The sequence below is a fragment of the Sycon ciliatum genome, chromosome 10 (assembly GCF_964019385.1).
Source record: "Sycon ciliatum chromosome 10, ocSycCili1.1, whole genome shotgun sequence".
In the NCBI taxonomy this organism is placed as follows: domain Eukaryota; kingdom Metazoa; phylum Porifera; class Calcarea; order Leucosolenida; family Sycettidae; genus Sycon; species Sycon ciliatum.
In genome coordinates, this window is record NC_088652.1 from 14,574,080 (window position 1) to 14,592,362 (window position 18,283).

The 18,283-nt window shown below is 47.2% G+C and overlaps 1 protein-coding gene across 1 annotated transcript; it reads right to left on the minus strand.

Annotated features, from left to right (window-relative positions):
* Positions 1–16,397: 16,397 nt before the first annotated feature.
* LOC135826680 (uncharacterized) lies at positions 16,398–17,386 on the minus strand. The gene is made up of 2 exons (XM_065339281.1): positions 17,022–17,386; positions 16,398–16,971 (listed from the first exon to the last, which is right to left on the minus strand). The coding sequence occupies exons 1-2, from the start codon at positions 17,384–17,386 to the stop codon at positions 16,398–16,400; spliced, it is 939 nt and encodes a 312-aa protein (XP_065195353.1).
* Between the last annotated feature and the right edge of the window lie 897 nt (positions 17,387–18,283).

The following is an 18,283-nucleotide window of genomic DNA, read 5'->3' on the forward strand; positions in this document are numbered from 1 at the left end:
ACTTTCACGTCACTTCAGAACTAACGTGCATCTTAACCTCTCTGTTAGCAAACACAGTGTGTATAGAGAGAAAGCCGGTTTGTCTGAAGAGTTTCGTGCTATGTTGTCTGTATCACCAGGCATCCTGGTGAAACCACAAATGACAGGGACATGCATTACAGAGGCTCTGAGAAACTAAAAATCCGCCCAATCATTCGCATGCTTTCTGAAGGCACGCAGCTTTGTGTAAATAGTCACAGCTGGGAGTGCGAAACTAGCCTGATACACGAATGGACTTTCCTATGATTAATTTGCAATCTCACCTGGCTCCCCTTATTTTTACTTATCGCCGTAGTTGACAATCGCCCAACCTGTCACAAATGACACACCGCTGGAAAGGTAATTTCCTCAGCTTTTCAACAAGCTATCGTTTGTGAAAATCAAAGACAGAAAAACAGAGATATGAAGATTTGTACTTTGATCTATGCTCAATGTGTACACAGTCCGCGCTTGGACGAGCATACTCGTCCTTGGGAAATCACCAGGGACGAGTATACTCGTCCTTGGGCTTCAAAGGGTTAATCTTAACATTGTCCGGTGTTTCCACCGAGTCTTGAGATGTAATAAATATATAAATAATTAAATATATAATAAGCACCATACATGTGTACAGTGCAAATGATTAACTGAACAGTATCTTGGTGAAGATCTGCATTGCAGCCTAACATTGATAAGCCCCATGTTTTGTGCTAGTAAAAGGAAACCCTACCTCTGCTCACCTACCATGTACCAATAGCTCTTTAAAACAAGAGCATTATAACCTTCCGGTTCTATGCTCTTGCTTGAATGACCTTATACCTCCCTTGTCCTGTGTTCAGCTCCGAGTGTTGCTCCTGGAGGTGTGACGGCATTGATCAGCAGAACTGTATCCTCGCTAGAACTGAAAATGTCTCCTGTGGATTCGTACGACTTGAATGGGAAATTTGTGAAGTACAATGCGAGATGCTGGCTAGGATCAAACCTGTCAGCAACCGTGGACACCAACGAGACAAATGTCACGATTTCTGGCCTCGGATTTGCATTCACATTCAATGTATCTGTTGCTGCTGTTTCAACTGGCGGTGTCGGTGTGTATTCCCCCTTTCAACAGGCAACAACAGCTCAAGATTGTAAGGACACGAACAAGCCATTACGGATACGATACTATTGCCTGGAGATGGGAGTGAGGACGGAAATTAAAGTACCCATTCTATACTGTGTGAAAAGGCCCTGACTCAGGGGAGGGGAGGGACACTCTTGAAGATGGGACCATTCTGAATTTCTCATGCACATTGTACTCTGCAGTCATGTACATGTTGCCTGATACTGCCTGATGTTGCCTGATGTTGCCTGATACTGCATGATGTTGCCTGATACCGCATGATTGCCTGATGTTGCCTGATGATTACGCTTTAAGAAACTCTGAGTAAGGACTAATTAGTCGCGATTGCCCTTGTTGTCCGGCATACTGGACATGTACGGGTATTATTATCATTCTCTTATTCCTCGTCAAAACCTCGGATTCGCCTCTGTCCTTTACTCATTCTGTTTATCATGTGCGAAACTCTTTAATCGGCCAATAACACAGACAATTATTCCAATTGCACAACGGGCGGAAAAATGCACGTGGAAAAATCCACAAGTAATGTTGTTAAGATCGTGAGCCGCATGCATGCATCCTCCTTTTGCTCACCTACCACTAACAGAAGTAGTCACTGGTGAATACTGGAAAAGGAGCATTGCATCCATTGGTGGCGGATTGCCTGTATGCTTGGCTCTTTTTCTAGGGATAAATTAGTAATGATTTTGTGTGCTTTACATTCAGTTGCACCGGCACCGAATATTTCGAAAACGGTTTCAGCAACAAAAGTCACCATCCATTTCACCGTTCATCCCGGAACCTATGTGTTCCTGAAATGCTGCTGCTATTTGACAAGTCACTCAGTCTCCAATATATCCCAATCCAACTTGCCGCCAGTGAAAGTCTGTAACATCACCAATTCAATAGTGTTGGCGCCAGTCGAGGAGGACTCCTATTACACCCACCCACATCTCTACTGCGCTGTTGTAAACACGGATAATGTAGATGGACATCTCGCTTTCATTGGAAGATTTACCACACCTTCTGCAGATATGTACGGAATATTATATTCCTAGTACATTTTTCAATAAGAATGTAGTGGACATCAAGCAACTGCATTATGAAGAAAAAAGGGGGTTTTGTGAACTGACAACCGCTCTAACTGCATTAGTATAAAGAAAATACAGTACTACATTTTTGCGTGATTAATAACGTCTCCACTTGACGGCTGCTTGATAGGGCAAAAAAGTTGACTTCAAGTCACGTGTTTTGGTAAGTTCCAGGTATGCACCATACTGGCTGATGTCAGTGTCACACTGGTGCATATTCACCCCCCCCCCCCGCCCCCGCCCACTAGGATGGGGCATCACTGGCCCCCAACTGCCAAAGCCGCAAAAAGTTTAATCTTGTGAAATTTGAATCAATAAACTACCGGCTTTTGGGCCCGATTTGCGTAAATATTTCCAGGCCACTCTTCATGACCGCACCATTGTGGAATAACTTCCGTCTTCCAACACCCCTGTTGGACAGCTGTTTATCTCAACTACATTCCAAGTATAGGCTGAAGCGTTGGTTGCATTATTTGCTGTTTCAGCTCCAAGTGTTGCTCCCGTAAACCTTACACTGGCAAGCAGGATTTCATCATCAATACAACTAACATGGTCGGCCGCGAATCCGTACGACCTGAATGGCGACTTTGTGAAGTACATTGTCAGGTGCTGGCACGGCGCAACGTTGCTGGCCTCTAAGGATTCCGCTCTGGCGCAGACCACCATCGCGAACTTGAACTATTCCATGAACTACAGCTTGTCAGTGGCTGCCGTTTCGACAGGTGGCATCGGTGTCTATTCTCCCTTCCTCCGGATCACCACATTATCTAATAGTAAGTGTTGCAGGACAATGACAAGCAAATGTATCAGTAATACCGGCATGCCAAGGTTTCATTCTTGATGTTCGTTATTAATTTTTTAAGACCGAAACGTTAAAAAAACCCTTTTCCCGAGATTAACTCGTGAAAAGCAGTGGTTGAGCGTGAGCAAGCGTTGCTCACAACCCACTGTTACCAATGGAGCTGCGTGACACGTCCTGCAGGATTCTAAGTTTCAAATGTGGTTCAGAGAAAATGAACAGAACAATTTGGTACACGTTACAAGCAACCATTCACCAATGGAATGAAGTCATGAACTGTAAGATTCTGATTAACAAAAGTGTATACTAGTGTTAGGTACCTCCTCCCGTACCTTTTCTAGCTGGCCTGCATGCACTTACGTACTCACCTTTTGTCTCCTTTTGTTCCATTGGCCTGGGTAGCTACTTGCGTGCCCATATTTGCCATAGCTACCCAGGCCCTTTATCTTGCCGTTCAGACTTGATGGCTCGCTCTCTCTTTTCTCACTCTTCAATGTAGTCGTTTCGTTCGTCTTGGTCTCTTGTCTCGTCGTCTACTAGTATAATAAATGTCGTTCCCACTAACCTGTTCCCGTTGTAATGTCAGGATATGTCAGTCGTCCTGTTTCGAACTCAACATTGGCGCCCGATTATTGATCGACCCACGACCCTGAGATCATCCCATGCCCAGCCGTCCTCAACCACCATTCGTCTCGTCTATGTCAACCTCGTCTCGTCCATGTCAGTCTCGTCTCTCCTACGCCAACCTCGTCTCGTCTCTATCAACCTCGTCTCTCCTACGCCAACCTTACCTCGTCTATTCTCGTTCAAGCCATGCAGGTCAGCTACCTTTCTCTCTTTCTTTTTTTGTATGCTTCTTCGTCAAATTTATTTTCGTGAATTTTTTTGTAGTGTGTGCGCGCGCGTGTGTTCGTAAAACATAACCAAGTTAGGGGTCCGATCATGGTGAGCCACGCTCTAATTTTTGGATGTTTAGCAAAAGTGTAACTAGGCTGTATTAGCCGTGCAAAATACTAGTAATTCACGTTCCTCGTCAAACTCCAATAGTTATTACACACAATAAGTAGTACAGGAATGATGTGTACGAGTGCATTTTTAGTACACACTTTCGTGAGATCCATGCGCGCGTGCAGCATGTGTGTTTGTGTGTGTGTGTGTTTTCTCCTCCAGTTCATTTTTTTAAATATTTTTCTCTCCGCGAGGACGCGGGATTTTTTTTCATGGAGGGGTTGTATGTTAGGTACCTCCTCCCGTACCTTTTCTAGCTGGCCTGCATGCACTTACGTACTCACCTTTTGTCTCCTTTTGTTCCATTGGCCTGGGTGGCTACTTGCGTGCCCATATTTGCCATAGCTACCCAGGCCCTTTATCTTGCCGTTCAGACTTGATCTCTCGCTCTCTCTTTTCTCACTCGTCAATAATCACCATGTAGTCGTTTCGTTCGTCTTGGTCTCTTGTCTCGTCGTCTATAATAAATGTCGTTCCCCCAACCTACCTGTTCCCGTTGTAATGTCTGGATAATGTGTCGTCAGTCGTCCTGTTTCGAACTCAACACTAGTACATTTGTATGTTACAGTATACTCAATCTGCGGACAGTATGCTGTTTCGTTCTTTGTCAACTCCTCAGCGCAGCATAGAGAAAATGAGGCCGAACCTGATAGCAATGAAAATAAAATTTCCAAAGTCAGATTTAAATCAGGCCCGAACGTACCTTGCCAGAGCGCTCAAACTGACAAGTCAGTGAGCTCTGCGTAATGCAAACGGCAAAGCACTACCCCACATGAGAGTGCTCAACTACTACAAGAGCAGGAGCGAAATGTTACAGTATGTTACAGCCACTACTCCATTAGCCAGCCACTACTCCATTAGCCAGCCACTACTCCATTAGCCAACCACTACTCCATTAGCCAGCCACTACTCCATTGGCCAACCACTACTCCATTAGCCGCCCATCTGGCTGCGAGCTTGTACGTGACGTGATGTTTGGTGTCATGGATTGTAAGAGAAAGCGTGGTCGTCCGAAGATTTCCTTTGCTGAAAACATCGTTTCGTGGACTGGTATGTCTCTGCAAGAGAATTGCCAGTTGGCATCTGACAGAGATGCCTCGCAGTCGCACTGTGCATCTACTGCTTACACAGCTGCATAATGCCGTTTATTATTATTTTTAAAATGTTACTTTTATTATTTTTTCGGCAACGCAGATGATGATGATGATGATCACTCCATTAGCCAACCACTACTCCATAAGCCAGCCACTACTCCATTAGCCAGCCACTACTCCATTAGCCAGCCACTACTCCATTAGCCAACCACTACTCCATTAGCCAGCCACTACTCCATTAGCCAGACACTACTCCATTAGCCAGTCACTACTCCATTAGCCAGCCACTGCTCCATTAGCCAGCCACTACTCCATTAGCCAGCCACTACTCCATTAGCCAGACACTACTCCATTAGCCAGCCACTACTCCATTAGCCAGCCACTACTCCATTAGCCAGACACTACTCCATTAGCCAGCCACTACTCCATTAGCCAGCCACTGCTCCATTAGCCAGCCACTACTCCATTAGCCAGCCACTACTCCATTAGCCAGCCACTACTCCATTACAGTTACCGCCTTTCTAATTCGCTAGCTGAATTCCGATCATCCATCAAGACTTTCTTAGGGTTCCCTGTAAAAAGGCGATGATGCCTGTTGGGAATTCCCTAGTAAAATAGGAATATGAATAAAAAAATTAAAACTCGGATACTGAGTCAGTGATAAAAATGTAAAAAAAAGAGAAGAAACGCACTTTCTGACATTAATTTTATCATCTTGTTACAGTCGTGGATAGGTGCTGCATAACTCGTTCTCATGTGTTTCTTCTCTTTTTTTACAATAAAAAAATAGAAATAAAAAAAGCGGTGTCCTGTCGATTTACCATTCCCTTTACCAGTAGATTTTTCAAATAGCATAGTAGTGACCTTCTTCTTTCTTTACTCCCTTGTTGTTTGAGGTTCGCTTTTGTCAAACTGCGCTGGCCACTGAAACCTCGTTTCGTCTTCTACGCAACTCTCAACATAGTCTACAAGTAATTGTTCATAAATTCTTGGGATTTTAAAGGGAAAATCTAAGTGATTTTTCATTCTGAAAACTGAGGGTTTCATGGTTTGGATTGCCCATTCTTGAATCATATTATGCCTCAGATCCAAGCAGGGCTCCACCGAATCTGAGAGTTACAAACGTCACCAATACGTCGGTCACACTGCACTGGGATGGCATACCTCTCGCACACCAACACGGAATGATACAGAGCTACAATATTGTACTGACGGCGACTTACCCGACTGTGGATGTGTCCAGTCATACTTTCAGCGGGTCTGACCTGGACGATACCATCCCGAATCTGAGATCGAATACGGATTATTTCGCGGTAATTTCTGCAACTAACCTGGCTGGAAGTGGCCCATTCTCTAGTCGAGTGCTGTTCCGAGCAAAGCAAGGAGGTGAGCCCTGGCTGCAGAGTTTGCTGGGTTTTTCGCCCATTTTAGAAAAATTCCCGTGGAATTCCTTTGATGTAGATTGTAGGTGGTATTGAAAGATTTACATTCTGATTCCTTCTTCTTTTAGTCCTTCACCCAGGGGCTAGCATGGATGAACTGAATGTTTAGGTCTTTGGTAGAAAGTGATGTCTATAATAATAATAATAATAATAATAGGTATGAACTTAGAAGTTGCGACTTCGGCGGTATTAGTCATGAAGTTGATTGCTCCAACTAGGAACACACGCTTCTTGCCGAACTTGACAATTGACTGACTCACGACTGCCATCCGGAGCACACGAGGAGCACGTCGCACCTTCCACTCGGCAAACCTGCAAGAAAGCACCACTCCCTGCTCAATACACTCAAGCTCAACTGATGAGGGGTGAATTCCCCGAAACACCGTGTATTGAGCAGAGAGTGCTGCTTTCTTGCAGGTTTGCCGAGTGGAAGGTGCGACGTGCTCCTCGTGTGCTCCGGATTGCAGTCGTGAGTCAGTCAATTGTTAAGTTCGGCAAGAAGCGTGTGTTCCTAGTTGGAGCAATCAACTTCAATAATAGGTATGATGAAGAAAGGAAAAGGACAAAATGTTACGAGTTATGACAAACTGTCCCCCAACGTAACCAGATCTTTTGTCTTTTTCCTTTCTTCATCATAACTATACTGGCTCACCATCCGAGTTCAAATCTATAATATAGCCTTATAATATAGGGGGAGTTTAAAATATTCCCACATGCAGCTCCGTTGAGGTTCTTCCGCATATCCATGTGGTTGAATGCACGAAGCTTCCCAGCATCTGTGTAAGTGTGACAGTAGCCTCCTTTACGGGTACAATTAACCAACAAAGCAGTGAAGCCAGCTGCTCAGAAGAACTTCAAAGGGGCCCGGGGAAACACAAGAAAAAGTGATAACAAGGACGCGGTGAGTAATCAACATTGAACGGACATTATTCAACATTCCCAGCATTTGTGCACGTACTTCTGCTAGCAAGCAGGGACATTATACAAAATAATAACTTTCATTTGTGTTGGGCTTAGAAGGCGGACACGCTTCAGGTTCTTCAACAACAAAAACGTTTTTTGAAAGTTTTTATTAATTTATTTAAAGTAAACTTTCAAAATGTTGTTTTCGGAAACCTGAAGGTTTCTCCTTCTTTGAATAGCTCTAATTATCAGTTTTTCTCCTAGGAAAAAATTAATACTTGTATGGCGCTGAATAAAGACAGTGTGGATAGTCTTGACATTAACTGAAGTCCATACAAACCTAAAGGATTCCTCTCCTGTTCACGTTTTTTCCATGTGGCCGGTGTTTTCAGCGCCAAGCACCGCTCCTGCCAATTTCAACGTGCTGCACAGAAACTCCTCTTCGTTCTTGCTTGGCTGGCCGCCAATAACAAGTGTCACTGTCCTAAACGGCCAGTTTGTTACTTACCTGGTTCAATGCACGATGGACGGTCGTATTGTCTTCACTGCTAACACCACACAACCCTATGTCCAGATAAACCAGCTACACTTTGATACAACGTACCGTATTCTGGTGGCAGTTGTCTCAACTGGTGGTATTGGTTCCTACTCAAGCGCATGTACAGTGAAGACTCTTCAAGATGGTGAGTCGCAACTATCAGCTCATCACCTTGTTCTTCAAATCATGTGTGTCACAAAACAAACAAGCACAATTTGTGGTGACAGAGATAATTGCCTGGGAAGTATGTAAAACGTGCAGAAAGTGGTGGACCCCAGAAATATTCTCTAAATGCGGCTTATCAATGCCCCTTGATATCATGGGGCCTAGGGTCAGTTTTTTGCTCGAATTAAAATAATCCAGAACACACTCAAAGCCGTGACTGGGTAGCCTATTACTTTAATCGCCATCTCTTACAACTGGCTCACGTGTTTACCACCATTCTTTTGCTCCTTGGTCACACTGAATTTGGAATTTACGGGGGTTCATCCTGAATTTGGAATTTACTGGGGTTCACCCGGAATTTGGAATTTACTGGGGTTCTTAAAACTTATTTCAGCAGACTATCGTAGTGTTTATCAAGCAAGGTTGGCAAAATTTCCTCAAAGGCACAATTTGGCTTGATTTTCTAAATTTCCCTATCCTCAGACCTCTTGACTTTGCCCTTCTTCCAAGCTGTAAGAACTGAAAATAGATTTTCACGCTCACATCGTCGGCGCACAATGACAGTAGAGTGAAATCTGTCGAAGAAGACCGCTCAAGGGACCTTCAAAATTATATGTTCTTTGTCACCAGGTGGTCGCCTTATCTAGGGTCAATTGACTGGAATTAGCATCCCTTGGTCCTGCTTGCAGTGGTCTTCTAGGACAGGTGGTCGCCTTATCAGGTTTTACTGTATCTGTGAATATTGCTGATTCTCGTTATGTGCTCAGCTCCGGGAATTCCCAACGCGAACTTCACCGCTGGCTCTTCGTTTATCGCCGTCCAGATATCGACCCGTGCAGGCCGCTACGCAGTGTCAAGGTACTGTGTGACGTCACTACAGCAGCAGGCCAGCACCTGTAACCATAGCAACGCAGCAATGACGCGATGTAGCCAATGGAACCTGGTTAGTGTCCGCGATCAGAAAGCGAGTACAATGTACATGTTGGTGGTGTTCGTGAACAACACGGCTGGCGAGAACAGTCCGCCAAGCTGCACGGTCCACACCGTCACAACGTTATCTGCAGGTAAGCTGCATCTATTGAAAGAATTCTCACTCTCAGTCGAATAATAGGGTACACGTGTTTTGTCCTTTTCCTCGTTTCTTTTTGTTCTTCACCTTTTTTCCAGTAGGGCTGTGTTAATAGTAAAAAAAAAACACAAAAAGAACACCGGTGTGTAAAGTGCATGCACATGATTGTGCAGCGTTGTTGCTTCACCTATAATGACGGTATGATCCTTCTACTACTGAACTGAAGACACCGGCAGGATCAAACTATTCGTTTGGCACGTGTGCAGGGTGTGTGTGGCTGGGGGGTGTTGTGTGTGTGTGTGTGTGTGTGTGTGTGTGTATATGTGTGTGTCTTTTATGATCCTTCTACTACTGAACTGAAGACACCGGTAGGACCAAACTATTCGTTTGGCACGTGTGCAGTGTGTGTGTGTGTGTGTGTGTGTGTGTGTGTGTATGTGTGTGTCTTCATGTGTGCATGTGCGGGTGTGATTACTGTGGAAAGGTTGAAGTTATCCATCTCACCATGTCATAGGAATTAAGGATCTATGTTTCACTGGGCACCTGGCAAAACTATTCTGTCCGCTTTGTTTCTCCTGTGGCTCTTCTTCTGATCCTACAGAGCAATCTGAAACTCACGGTGTCAGCACCACAACAAAACTTGTACTAGTAATTGGAACTTTATCCGCAGTCCTGATTCTAACCATCCTGATTCTTATTGCTGTACTCGCAAGAAAGCATCGCGGTAGAGAGGATAAAGACGTCAGTGGTAGCAACAACTTCGAGGCTGCTCATGATCTTCCTCTCCCTTCTTTGACATGTCACTCCAGCCAACCCACCAGAGTCTACGACCAGCCAATGCTTGTCGACGCCAGTAGAGTCGTAATGGTTCCCAATCCCGCGTACGGAGCTCTGCTGAAAACCAGCCTATCACTTTCCAACGAGCCCAGAAGGCAGGTTTCCATGCACATCGTAGTACAAAATGATATGCAAGATGCAGGATATGAAGTGCCAGGTTTGGGTTCGGAGCAAGAACCCACTTATGCCGAGCTTTCCGAGACTCGGACAGGCCAAAATACAGACGAGGCATCTCACACTAGTAACAACTTTCTGTACTCAGCAGACAAGGCAGATTGACGGCACACACCTGACCCATTTTTTGCTATGCACGTGAAGAACATTACTGCATGTTGTGTTGTATAGACATACAATCCAGTATGCATGCAGCCCGTACACATGCATCTCCGCACAGCCTAACCCCCCTCCCCCCTCCCCCTCCTCTTTCTCTTTCTTTCTCTCTTTCTCGCTTTCTCTCTTTCTCTCTCTCTCTCTTTCTCTCTTTCTCTCTTTCTGTGGCAGCTTTAATGATTGTAGTTCAAACCTGAAAATGGGGGGGCGCGTAACTAAGTGCGAATCAAAATAGGGAAAGTACTGTATCCACCATCCCCCGCTCCCCCCCCCCTCCCCCCAATGTCCTCCCGCTTATCTCCCCTCCCTACCCTATTCCGCTCACCGTGTTCTCTGCTCTTATAATGTATAAACCCTTAAACCATAGCTTGTGACTAGATGAAGTTCAGTAAGCTCGTGTTGCCCTTAAGGGGGCAGCCTACCCATAAATTTCATATGGCATTCAATTGACCGTAACTTTGGTGTTTCTCAATGGATTTGAGTGAAATTTTGACCACACACTCCTGCCATTATGCTGGCCCTCAGGACATGATTTACAAGTTCTTGCGCCTCACTGACAGGCTTTCCAGGCCGGAAAAACTCAAATTTCCGGCATAGTGCCACGGTGTGCAGGCCACCCAGGAGCCAAACAAATGCATTTACAATTTTTCACATTTTCGTGCTCATTCTGTTCGTGCGCGGGACTCAAACCTAGAACAAGTCCAGAAGCAGCCATGGGTGATGGGGTAGGGCCCCTCAACGAGGCCCTGGAATCTGTCACAACGGAACGAGTGGGCGTTCTCTCACACACTCCCACAGACCCATGTCAATTTTTGAATTTTTTTAGGTTTAGCACGTGCTACGAGGTCGTACCTTTGATACAACATCCAGTGCTGGGACCTCCACAGCAAGCCATTTCCACAGCGCTGCACACCAAATCCAGGATACCCTCAGAAACCGGCAAAGACTACCACTCAGGTTTCACTACTGCCTAGTACTGAATCCTACCTGACTTCTTGACACGACTCAAACTTGCCAAAGCCACTAAATCAACGTCAACTACAATAATCAAGCCACATATCTGCAACGTCACGAGGGTGCTGGCAAAAGTCCTGCAGCCCAATACGTGGCTCAAAAACCTGATTTTTTGGACTTGGAGCAAAATTCTGCACACTTTCACGTGTTTCAATGATACGACAAGTTGCGCACGGTCTGCTCACATTCAAATACAGTGCTGCCAACAAATGACAGCGTGCAACAAAAAATCTTTCCTTGCAAGGGCACATTTTCGGCCATAACTCTTGAACGGCCGGTCAGATCGGGACACAATTTTCAGAGAATTTGCAGCAATTCATGCTCTTTCAACTGACGTAGCACTCAATATGAATTTACAAATTCGATTTTTCAGCGAATTTTTGGGTAGTCTGCCACCTTAAGTTATAGCTCCTGATCTCCAGTACTTCGAAGTACTGCTTTCACTTCTCACTCTAGTCTTACTTCTGCTCTACCGTTGACTGTGTTATTATTAGTTTTTTTAAATTTAGCACATTGATGTGCATGTGCCGGTATGTCTCAGCACATTGCGTTACTGCTCATCGTCTGTGTTTTAAGCCAAATTCAATTGTTGCATTTTCGTTACTGTTCATCAAAAGGTGGATAGTTGCTCATAGCTCGTGTGGAGAGTAGCCGGACTTACTTGTACAGTGAAACCTGCCAAGGCGACCACTCGGATAAGGCAACCATTTGTCCTAGAAGACCACTGAAACCAGGACCAAGGAATGCTATTTCCAGTCAAATGATCCTGGATATGGAGACCACCTGGTAACAGAGATCAGACTTTGAATTGAAGGTCCCTTGAGCGGTCGCCTTAGACAGGTTTCACTGTACATACCAGGTGGTCTCCTTATCCAGGGTCATTTGACTGGAAATAGCATTCCTGGGTACTGGTTTCAGTGGTCTTCTAGGACAGGTGGTTGCCTTATCCGAGTGGTCGCCTTGACAGGTTTTACTACATGTACTCATGGCTTGTAGCAAGAGTACATAACCCCATGTACTCTTGCTTGTATGAAGAGAACATAACCTGGAGGTTATGTACTCTTGCTTGTATGAAGAGAACATCGGTGCATGGGACAAAGCGCAACATGGGGACTTTGGGTGGTGCGGCTTTGTGGAATTTGTAATAATGTACTTGGCTGGAAATGAACATTCTTGACGAAAATCCCGCGTTGCACGATTTGGATGTATGAACTCGAAATAGAGTCTTCAGGTGCTAATGCCCTGTGTCATGGTCCTTCTCACAATTTATTGGGAACAGGACCTCTGTGTGGTGAGAAGGCATACCAGTAATATAAGGTATACATGTACATGCATGTGAACTTGGTGAAGTAAAACAGAATAATTCAGAGCAGAAGCTGCGGCAGAGGGGGTGATTCTCACTGCATTAATTAATTTTGTCTGATGATTGCTACCACAAGCTCCCAATCCTAAAATCTGAACTTTAACTCCTCCCAGTCTCTTATAGCTCTGCTTCCGTGATGTTTATATACATGCACTATGCACAGTCTCTCTCATGTACATGCACTATGCACAGTCTCTCTCATGTACATGCACTATACACAGTCTCTCTCATGCACATGCACTATACACAGTCTCTCTCATGCACATGCACTATACACAGTCTCTCTCATGTACATGCACTATGCACAGTCTCTCTCATGTACATGCACTATACACCAGGGAGTAGTAAAATACAGGGAGGTGACACGCCACTAATCGTGATTTTTGATGGGTGCCTCGCGCTTGTTTTTTTTTCTTTCGCAAAAAAAGATGATCTGCTGAATCAATCTTGAGTATTTGTCGAAGAACTAATTCCGTGAAAAGGTCTATCCATCTCATGGAACAGCATTTGTTTTGCTCTTGTGATACATCTGTGTCATTGTCATATGGAAAGGTACCACCCTTCCGAAATTCGTCCCGATCGACGGCATGGAGCAATAGAGCGAAGGTGATTTCCTTGAGAACAATACGTGTACGATTGGAGATGAAAAGCGAGTGCACCGATTTCGAAGTCTAAAAAATCTCTAGGACACCACACGATCGGCACTAATTTCTCCTCAGTTGTGATCAACCAGTACTTCTCTACCTTCTTTGTGATGATGAGCATTTCATATTATGGTATGCTAGAGATTCGGGAGTTCACTTTTCGGAATGAAATGTTCCTAAGTTTGTCAAGGATTGAAATGCGGGCTACGTCGTCGTAAACAGCTTGTATCGACACAGGAAAAATCTACGGCACGCAGGGATATCTCCCAAAGTGATACCACTCTTGCTGGACTTCTATCCTGACATAGTGGTAGTTTGGTCGACTACCAAACTTTGTGAAGGCAGACAATTGTTGGAAATTCTCAGCGCTGAGTTTCTACGGGCTGCAGTAGGAGTCCCTTTGGCGGTAGGTATTTTACTACTCCCTGATCGAGAGAATCCTGATCCGCGCGCGTGTCTACACACTTCGGTACCCATAGTACCCCAATCTCACCCGCCGGGTGAAAACGGTGCTGAGGCAATCGTCAAACTGGCAGTACATGCTCGTGTCACCTCCCTGTATTTTACTACTCCCTGATACACAGTCTCTCTCATGTACATGCACTATACACAGTCTCTCTCATGTACATGTACATGTACTTGTCCTTGGGCGAGAAAAAAACAACAACAACAACAACAACAACAACAAGTGATGTAAATCACCTTCCAACTGCATTACCCACAGCCTCACCCACAGCATCTCACCTTCTCAAAAATGTGTCTCTTATTGGCGATGGTGCCATCGTGAGAATAAAGAATTTAAAAAATACAACAACAACAGCAGCAGTCAATTTCACCGGCTATACTTATCACCTCGCTGTGAGTAAGACCGCTTGAAATGTGTGTTTACTGCCAATGAGATACCATACCCAAACTGTAGCGTGTGTTCACTGCCAATGAGATACCATACCCAAACTGTAGCGTGTGTTTACTGCCAATGAGATACCATACCCAAACTGTAGCGTGTGTTTACTGCCAATTAGATACCATACCCAAACTGTAGCGTGTGTTTACTGCCAATGAGATACCATACCCAAACTGTAGCGTGTGTTTACTGCCAATTAGATACCATACCCAAACTGTAACGTGTGTTTACTGCCAATGAGATACCATACCCAAACTGTATGAAAGGCTACAGTATAGCCAGACCAATCAAAACATGCTTCTGGTGGTCCTGATTTCAAGTGCTCTAAATCAACTAATTTTCGCTGGCGATTTAATTTCGCGGATTTCGCCGCTTGGTGCCAACCGGCCAAAGTAAATCGCAGGCTAAAACTTGGCATGGAGCAAAAGATGCTAGGTTGAACCCCAATCGGCCAAAGTTTGTTCACGGCCAAATGTTTCATTTCGAGATCGGCCAAAGTTTCTCACCGGCCAAAATTGGTTGATTTACAGTATGATTAGGCTTGTTGTTTGTCACAAGCGTGCCTTTGATAACTCACTCAGTGACTTCAAACAAGACTAAGATGTAAAAGGGAATTCTTCTTCCGTGAACAAAGATTACAAGACTAGTTCTGGTAAGAAAGGAAAAGTGCGCGGGTACGCGAATGCACCCTGCTAATATGGTGAGTGCAGCGGATGTGAAAAGTGAGAACTACAGACGGACACACGTGTGCACACAGACAATGGATTTCAGAATGCGACAGAGAGCAGACAACAGATCAATACATGAATGTGTAACCGGGGCCGGTTGTATAGAATCATACACCCCCTTCTTGCTCGAGTGCAAGGATGAAAGACATGCATGCACGAGAACGATTAAAAGAAGAAACCTGAACGGCAGAACTGCTGAGCAACTGGAGCAGAGAAAGGAAAAGAGAAGAATAGAACAATCATGCAACGCATTCACTTCTAGCAATCATCTGTGGCGCAGCTCACTCGTCCTCCGAGTCCATCTCCAACGGATCAGACGGCTGCAGCGGCTTGCCAGTCGACAATGCAGTCACTGTGGCGCTGTAACATTGCTTCTGCGCCGAAGCGACCCACCACAGACCGGCGTAGTCGACTTCTCCAGGCGAGAGCTCGGGCACCGTCGCCTCCCGCTCCTTCGGAGAGCCCGGGGTGTATCGTACGTTGACCGCCACCACAGCGTCGCTTGCCGCTGGGGGTAATATCGACTGGAGATGACTGGGGGCGTCCCCCTTCTTGGTCAGCCGCACATACTGTCGGCGGCAGTTGCTGATGAAGCAGCAACACCAGGCTGTGATACACCGCAACCTTGACCAGGAAGAGAACCGTTCCGGGTGGAGACAGAAACCGGCTGCCGTCGTGCTGAGGAAGGACAGGGCTTGGTGACGCTTGGTTTCACCGAGCAGCTTGTCCGGGACCACCATGTCACGATTGGGCCACTCTGACTCTGGACGGCGAAGAAACTCCGGCCCGCTCCACCAAACGTCGCACTTCGCGAGGCTAGATGCCGTCATCCCGCGCGTCGGCAAGTCGGCGGGGTTGATCTTTCCTGGCACGTGCCACCACTGTTTGCTGGTCGATACCTGCTGAATTTCGGCAATCTTGGCGCCAACGTCCGTGGCAAACCGTCGACTGTGTGCTCTCACCCAGAACAAGACATTCATGCTGTTTATCCAGAAGTGATGCTGTGCGACAGGTATGTTCAGTGCTGCTGCGACCACCTTGCTGAGCAACACACCTTGGACGGCTGCCTTGAGCTCTAACTTCGGGATGGTCATCTTCCTGATCGGCGACAGCCTCGACTTCGACAGCGCGAGGGTCACCTTGACTCGGTCGTCGGGGTAGACTGCCCTGACGTAGACCGCCGCTGCAAATGCCGCATCGGATGCGTCCACGAAGGTGTGAACTTCGACTCGCTCACACGGTGCGCCATCCGCGAACTTGAAGCGCGATCCACTTGTATAGACGAGAAGTCTGGCAGTTCGGCGAACCATCGCTTCCACTGGGCAGCTTCCTTCTCCTTCAGCGGGTCATCCTACTCGTAGCCGAGGATGCACAGCTCTTGGAAGAGGACTCGCGCTCGCATTGTGAATGGTGTCAGCTGACCTCGAGGATCGAAGATGGTCGCAACCTCCCGCAGTGCGGCACGCTTCGTCAACTTCTGGGTCTCTGCCCGTGGGTGGTAGACGAAGGTGAACTGGTCCCTGTCTGCCAGCCATGTGATGCCCAGCGTCTTCGACGACGGCAAGGTGCAGTGTGCGTTGCTGCTCACGTCCACGGTTGCTAGCGGTGCTCTGTCCTCTTCAGGGATTGCTTGCAACACGCTGGGTGAGTTGCTGAACCACTTGCGTAACCGGAATCCACTCTTCCCGAGCAGCTCTGTGAGACCCTGCTGCGCGTCCAGGGCAGCCGCTTCGGTTGGGAACGAGTGAAGCGTGTCGTCGAAGTTGAAACTGTCCTCCACCAGCTTCACGAGGTCTGCGCTCGCCGTGACATCAGACGAGAAGTCGTAAGCTGTCTGCAACAATGCCCGTCCGGCCAGGTATGGCGACGACTTCAGCCCGAAGACGAGGCGATTGAACTCGTACTTGCACGGCTCGTTGGTTGCACTACACCACACGAACCTGGCGTAACGCCGATCCTGCGGACGGAGGCTGACTCGCAGGAACATTTCGCTGATGTCCCCACGAGTGCGACGGATTCTGCCGAGAAGCGCAGCAAGATGTGAACGATGTCGTTCTGCAGTTTCGGGCCGGCGTGCATGTCGCAGTTGATGTTGTGTCTGGCCCAGGATGCCGCTGTGTCGAACACGACTCTCACTTTGGTCGTCCTCTTGTCTTGACGGACGATCGGGAAGTGTGGCAGGAACCACTGGTCAGATTTGTCGGCCAGTACCTCCGCGTCCGGCACCTGGCGGATGTAACCCTTGCTGAGGTGTGAGGAGATGACACCGTTGTATGCCGTGCGAATCTCAGGCTTCGACGATAGCGTCTTCTCGAGGTTTGCCAACCAACGCGCTGCCATTGCGCGGTTGTTCTGGACGATGGGGCCACCTGGGTCGGTCCAGGGGATGCCGACCTCGTACCGCTCGCTATCGTGTCAGAATGCGGCTGTCGTCATAGTTTCAGCTTCGCGCTCTGCTAGTGTGTGGTAAGTCCGATCTTTCTCAGCGAGGCCAACCGCTTCGACGTCCCAGAAGTTGCGGACGATGTCGTCAAGCTGTTGATCCAGCATCTCCATGCAGTTGTCTGTCACCAGCGTAATGGCATAGTTCGTGGTGGCATCACGCGGCGAGTCCGGTGCGACGCGGCCATAGCACACCCATCCCAGAGGTGTTCGCCGTGCGACAGGCGCATCTGGAGGTCCTCTGCGTTCTTCCAGAGCATGGTGTACAGCCGGGGCGTTCAGACCGATCAGGAGTCCGATCTCCGTCTCCCGGTGGTCGGGGAATGACACGTCCCGGAGATGCTACCACTCGGATTTTCAGCTGCTCCACTCAATCGGTCGAGTCCCGCCACCGGTCACTTACTCCAGCACCCAACAGTTGACAGGACTGGTGACCAAACCGTCCACGCTCTCGACGTCCAGTGCGACGCGTTGCCGGTCTGACTCGGACATCCGTCCGCCGAATATTGTGACGACGAGAGGCTCAGGCTGAGACTTCAGGCCGAGGGAATCCGCTACCGACTGTTGCACATAGCTCGCTGTTGATGCTGGGTCGAGCAGGGCAATGCATGTGACCTCTCGTTCTCCATTCTTCAGGCAAACTGGTACCGTCATGAACGAGATGCTGTCAGTCTTCTGCGGGTCGACTCCATCGTCGCGCTGCTTCTTACTGGCGTCATTGTTGTCGTGGAATGTCCGTCAAGCAGGAGCCCTGGCCTGTGGGCGGCTTGCTGGATTGCGCGGGTGATGACGCTG

Excerpts from the sequence above, each read along its gene's own strand:
- LOC135826680 (XM_065339281.1), bottom strand. The coding sequence starts at position 17,386 with ATGGCAGCGCGTTGGTTGGCAAACCTCGAGAAGACGCTATCGTCGAAG. Across the intron at positions 16,972-17,021 it reads TCAGCGAAATGTTCCTGCGA|TGCAACCAACGAGCCGTGCA; the intron begins GTCAGCCTCCGT and ends CGTGTGGTGTAG.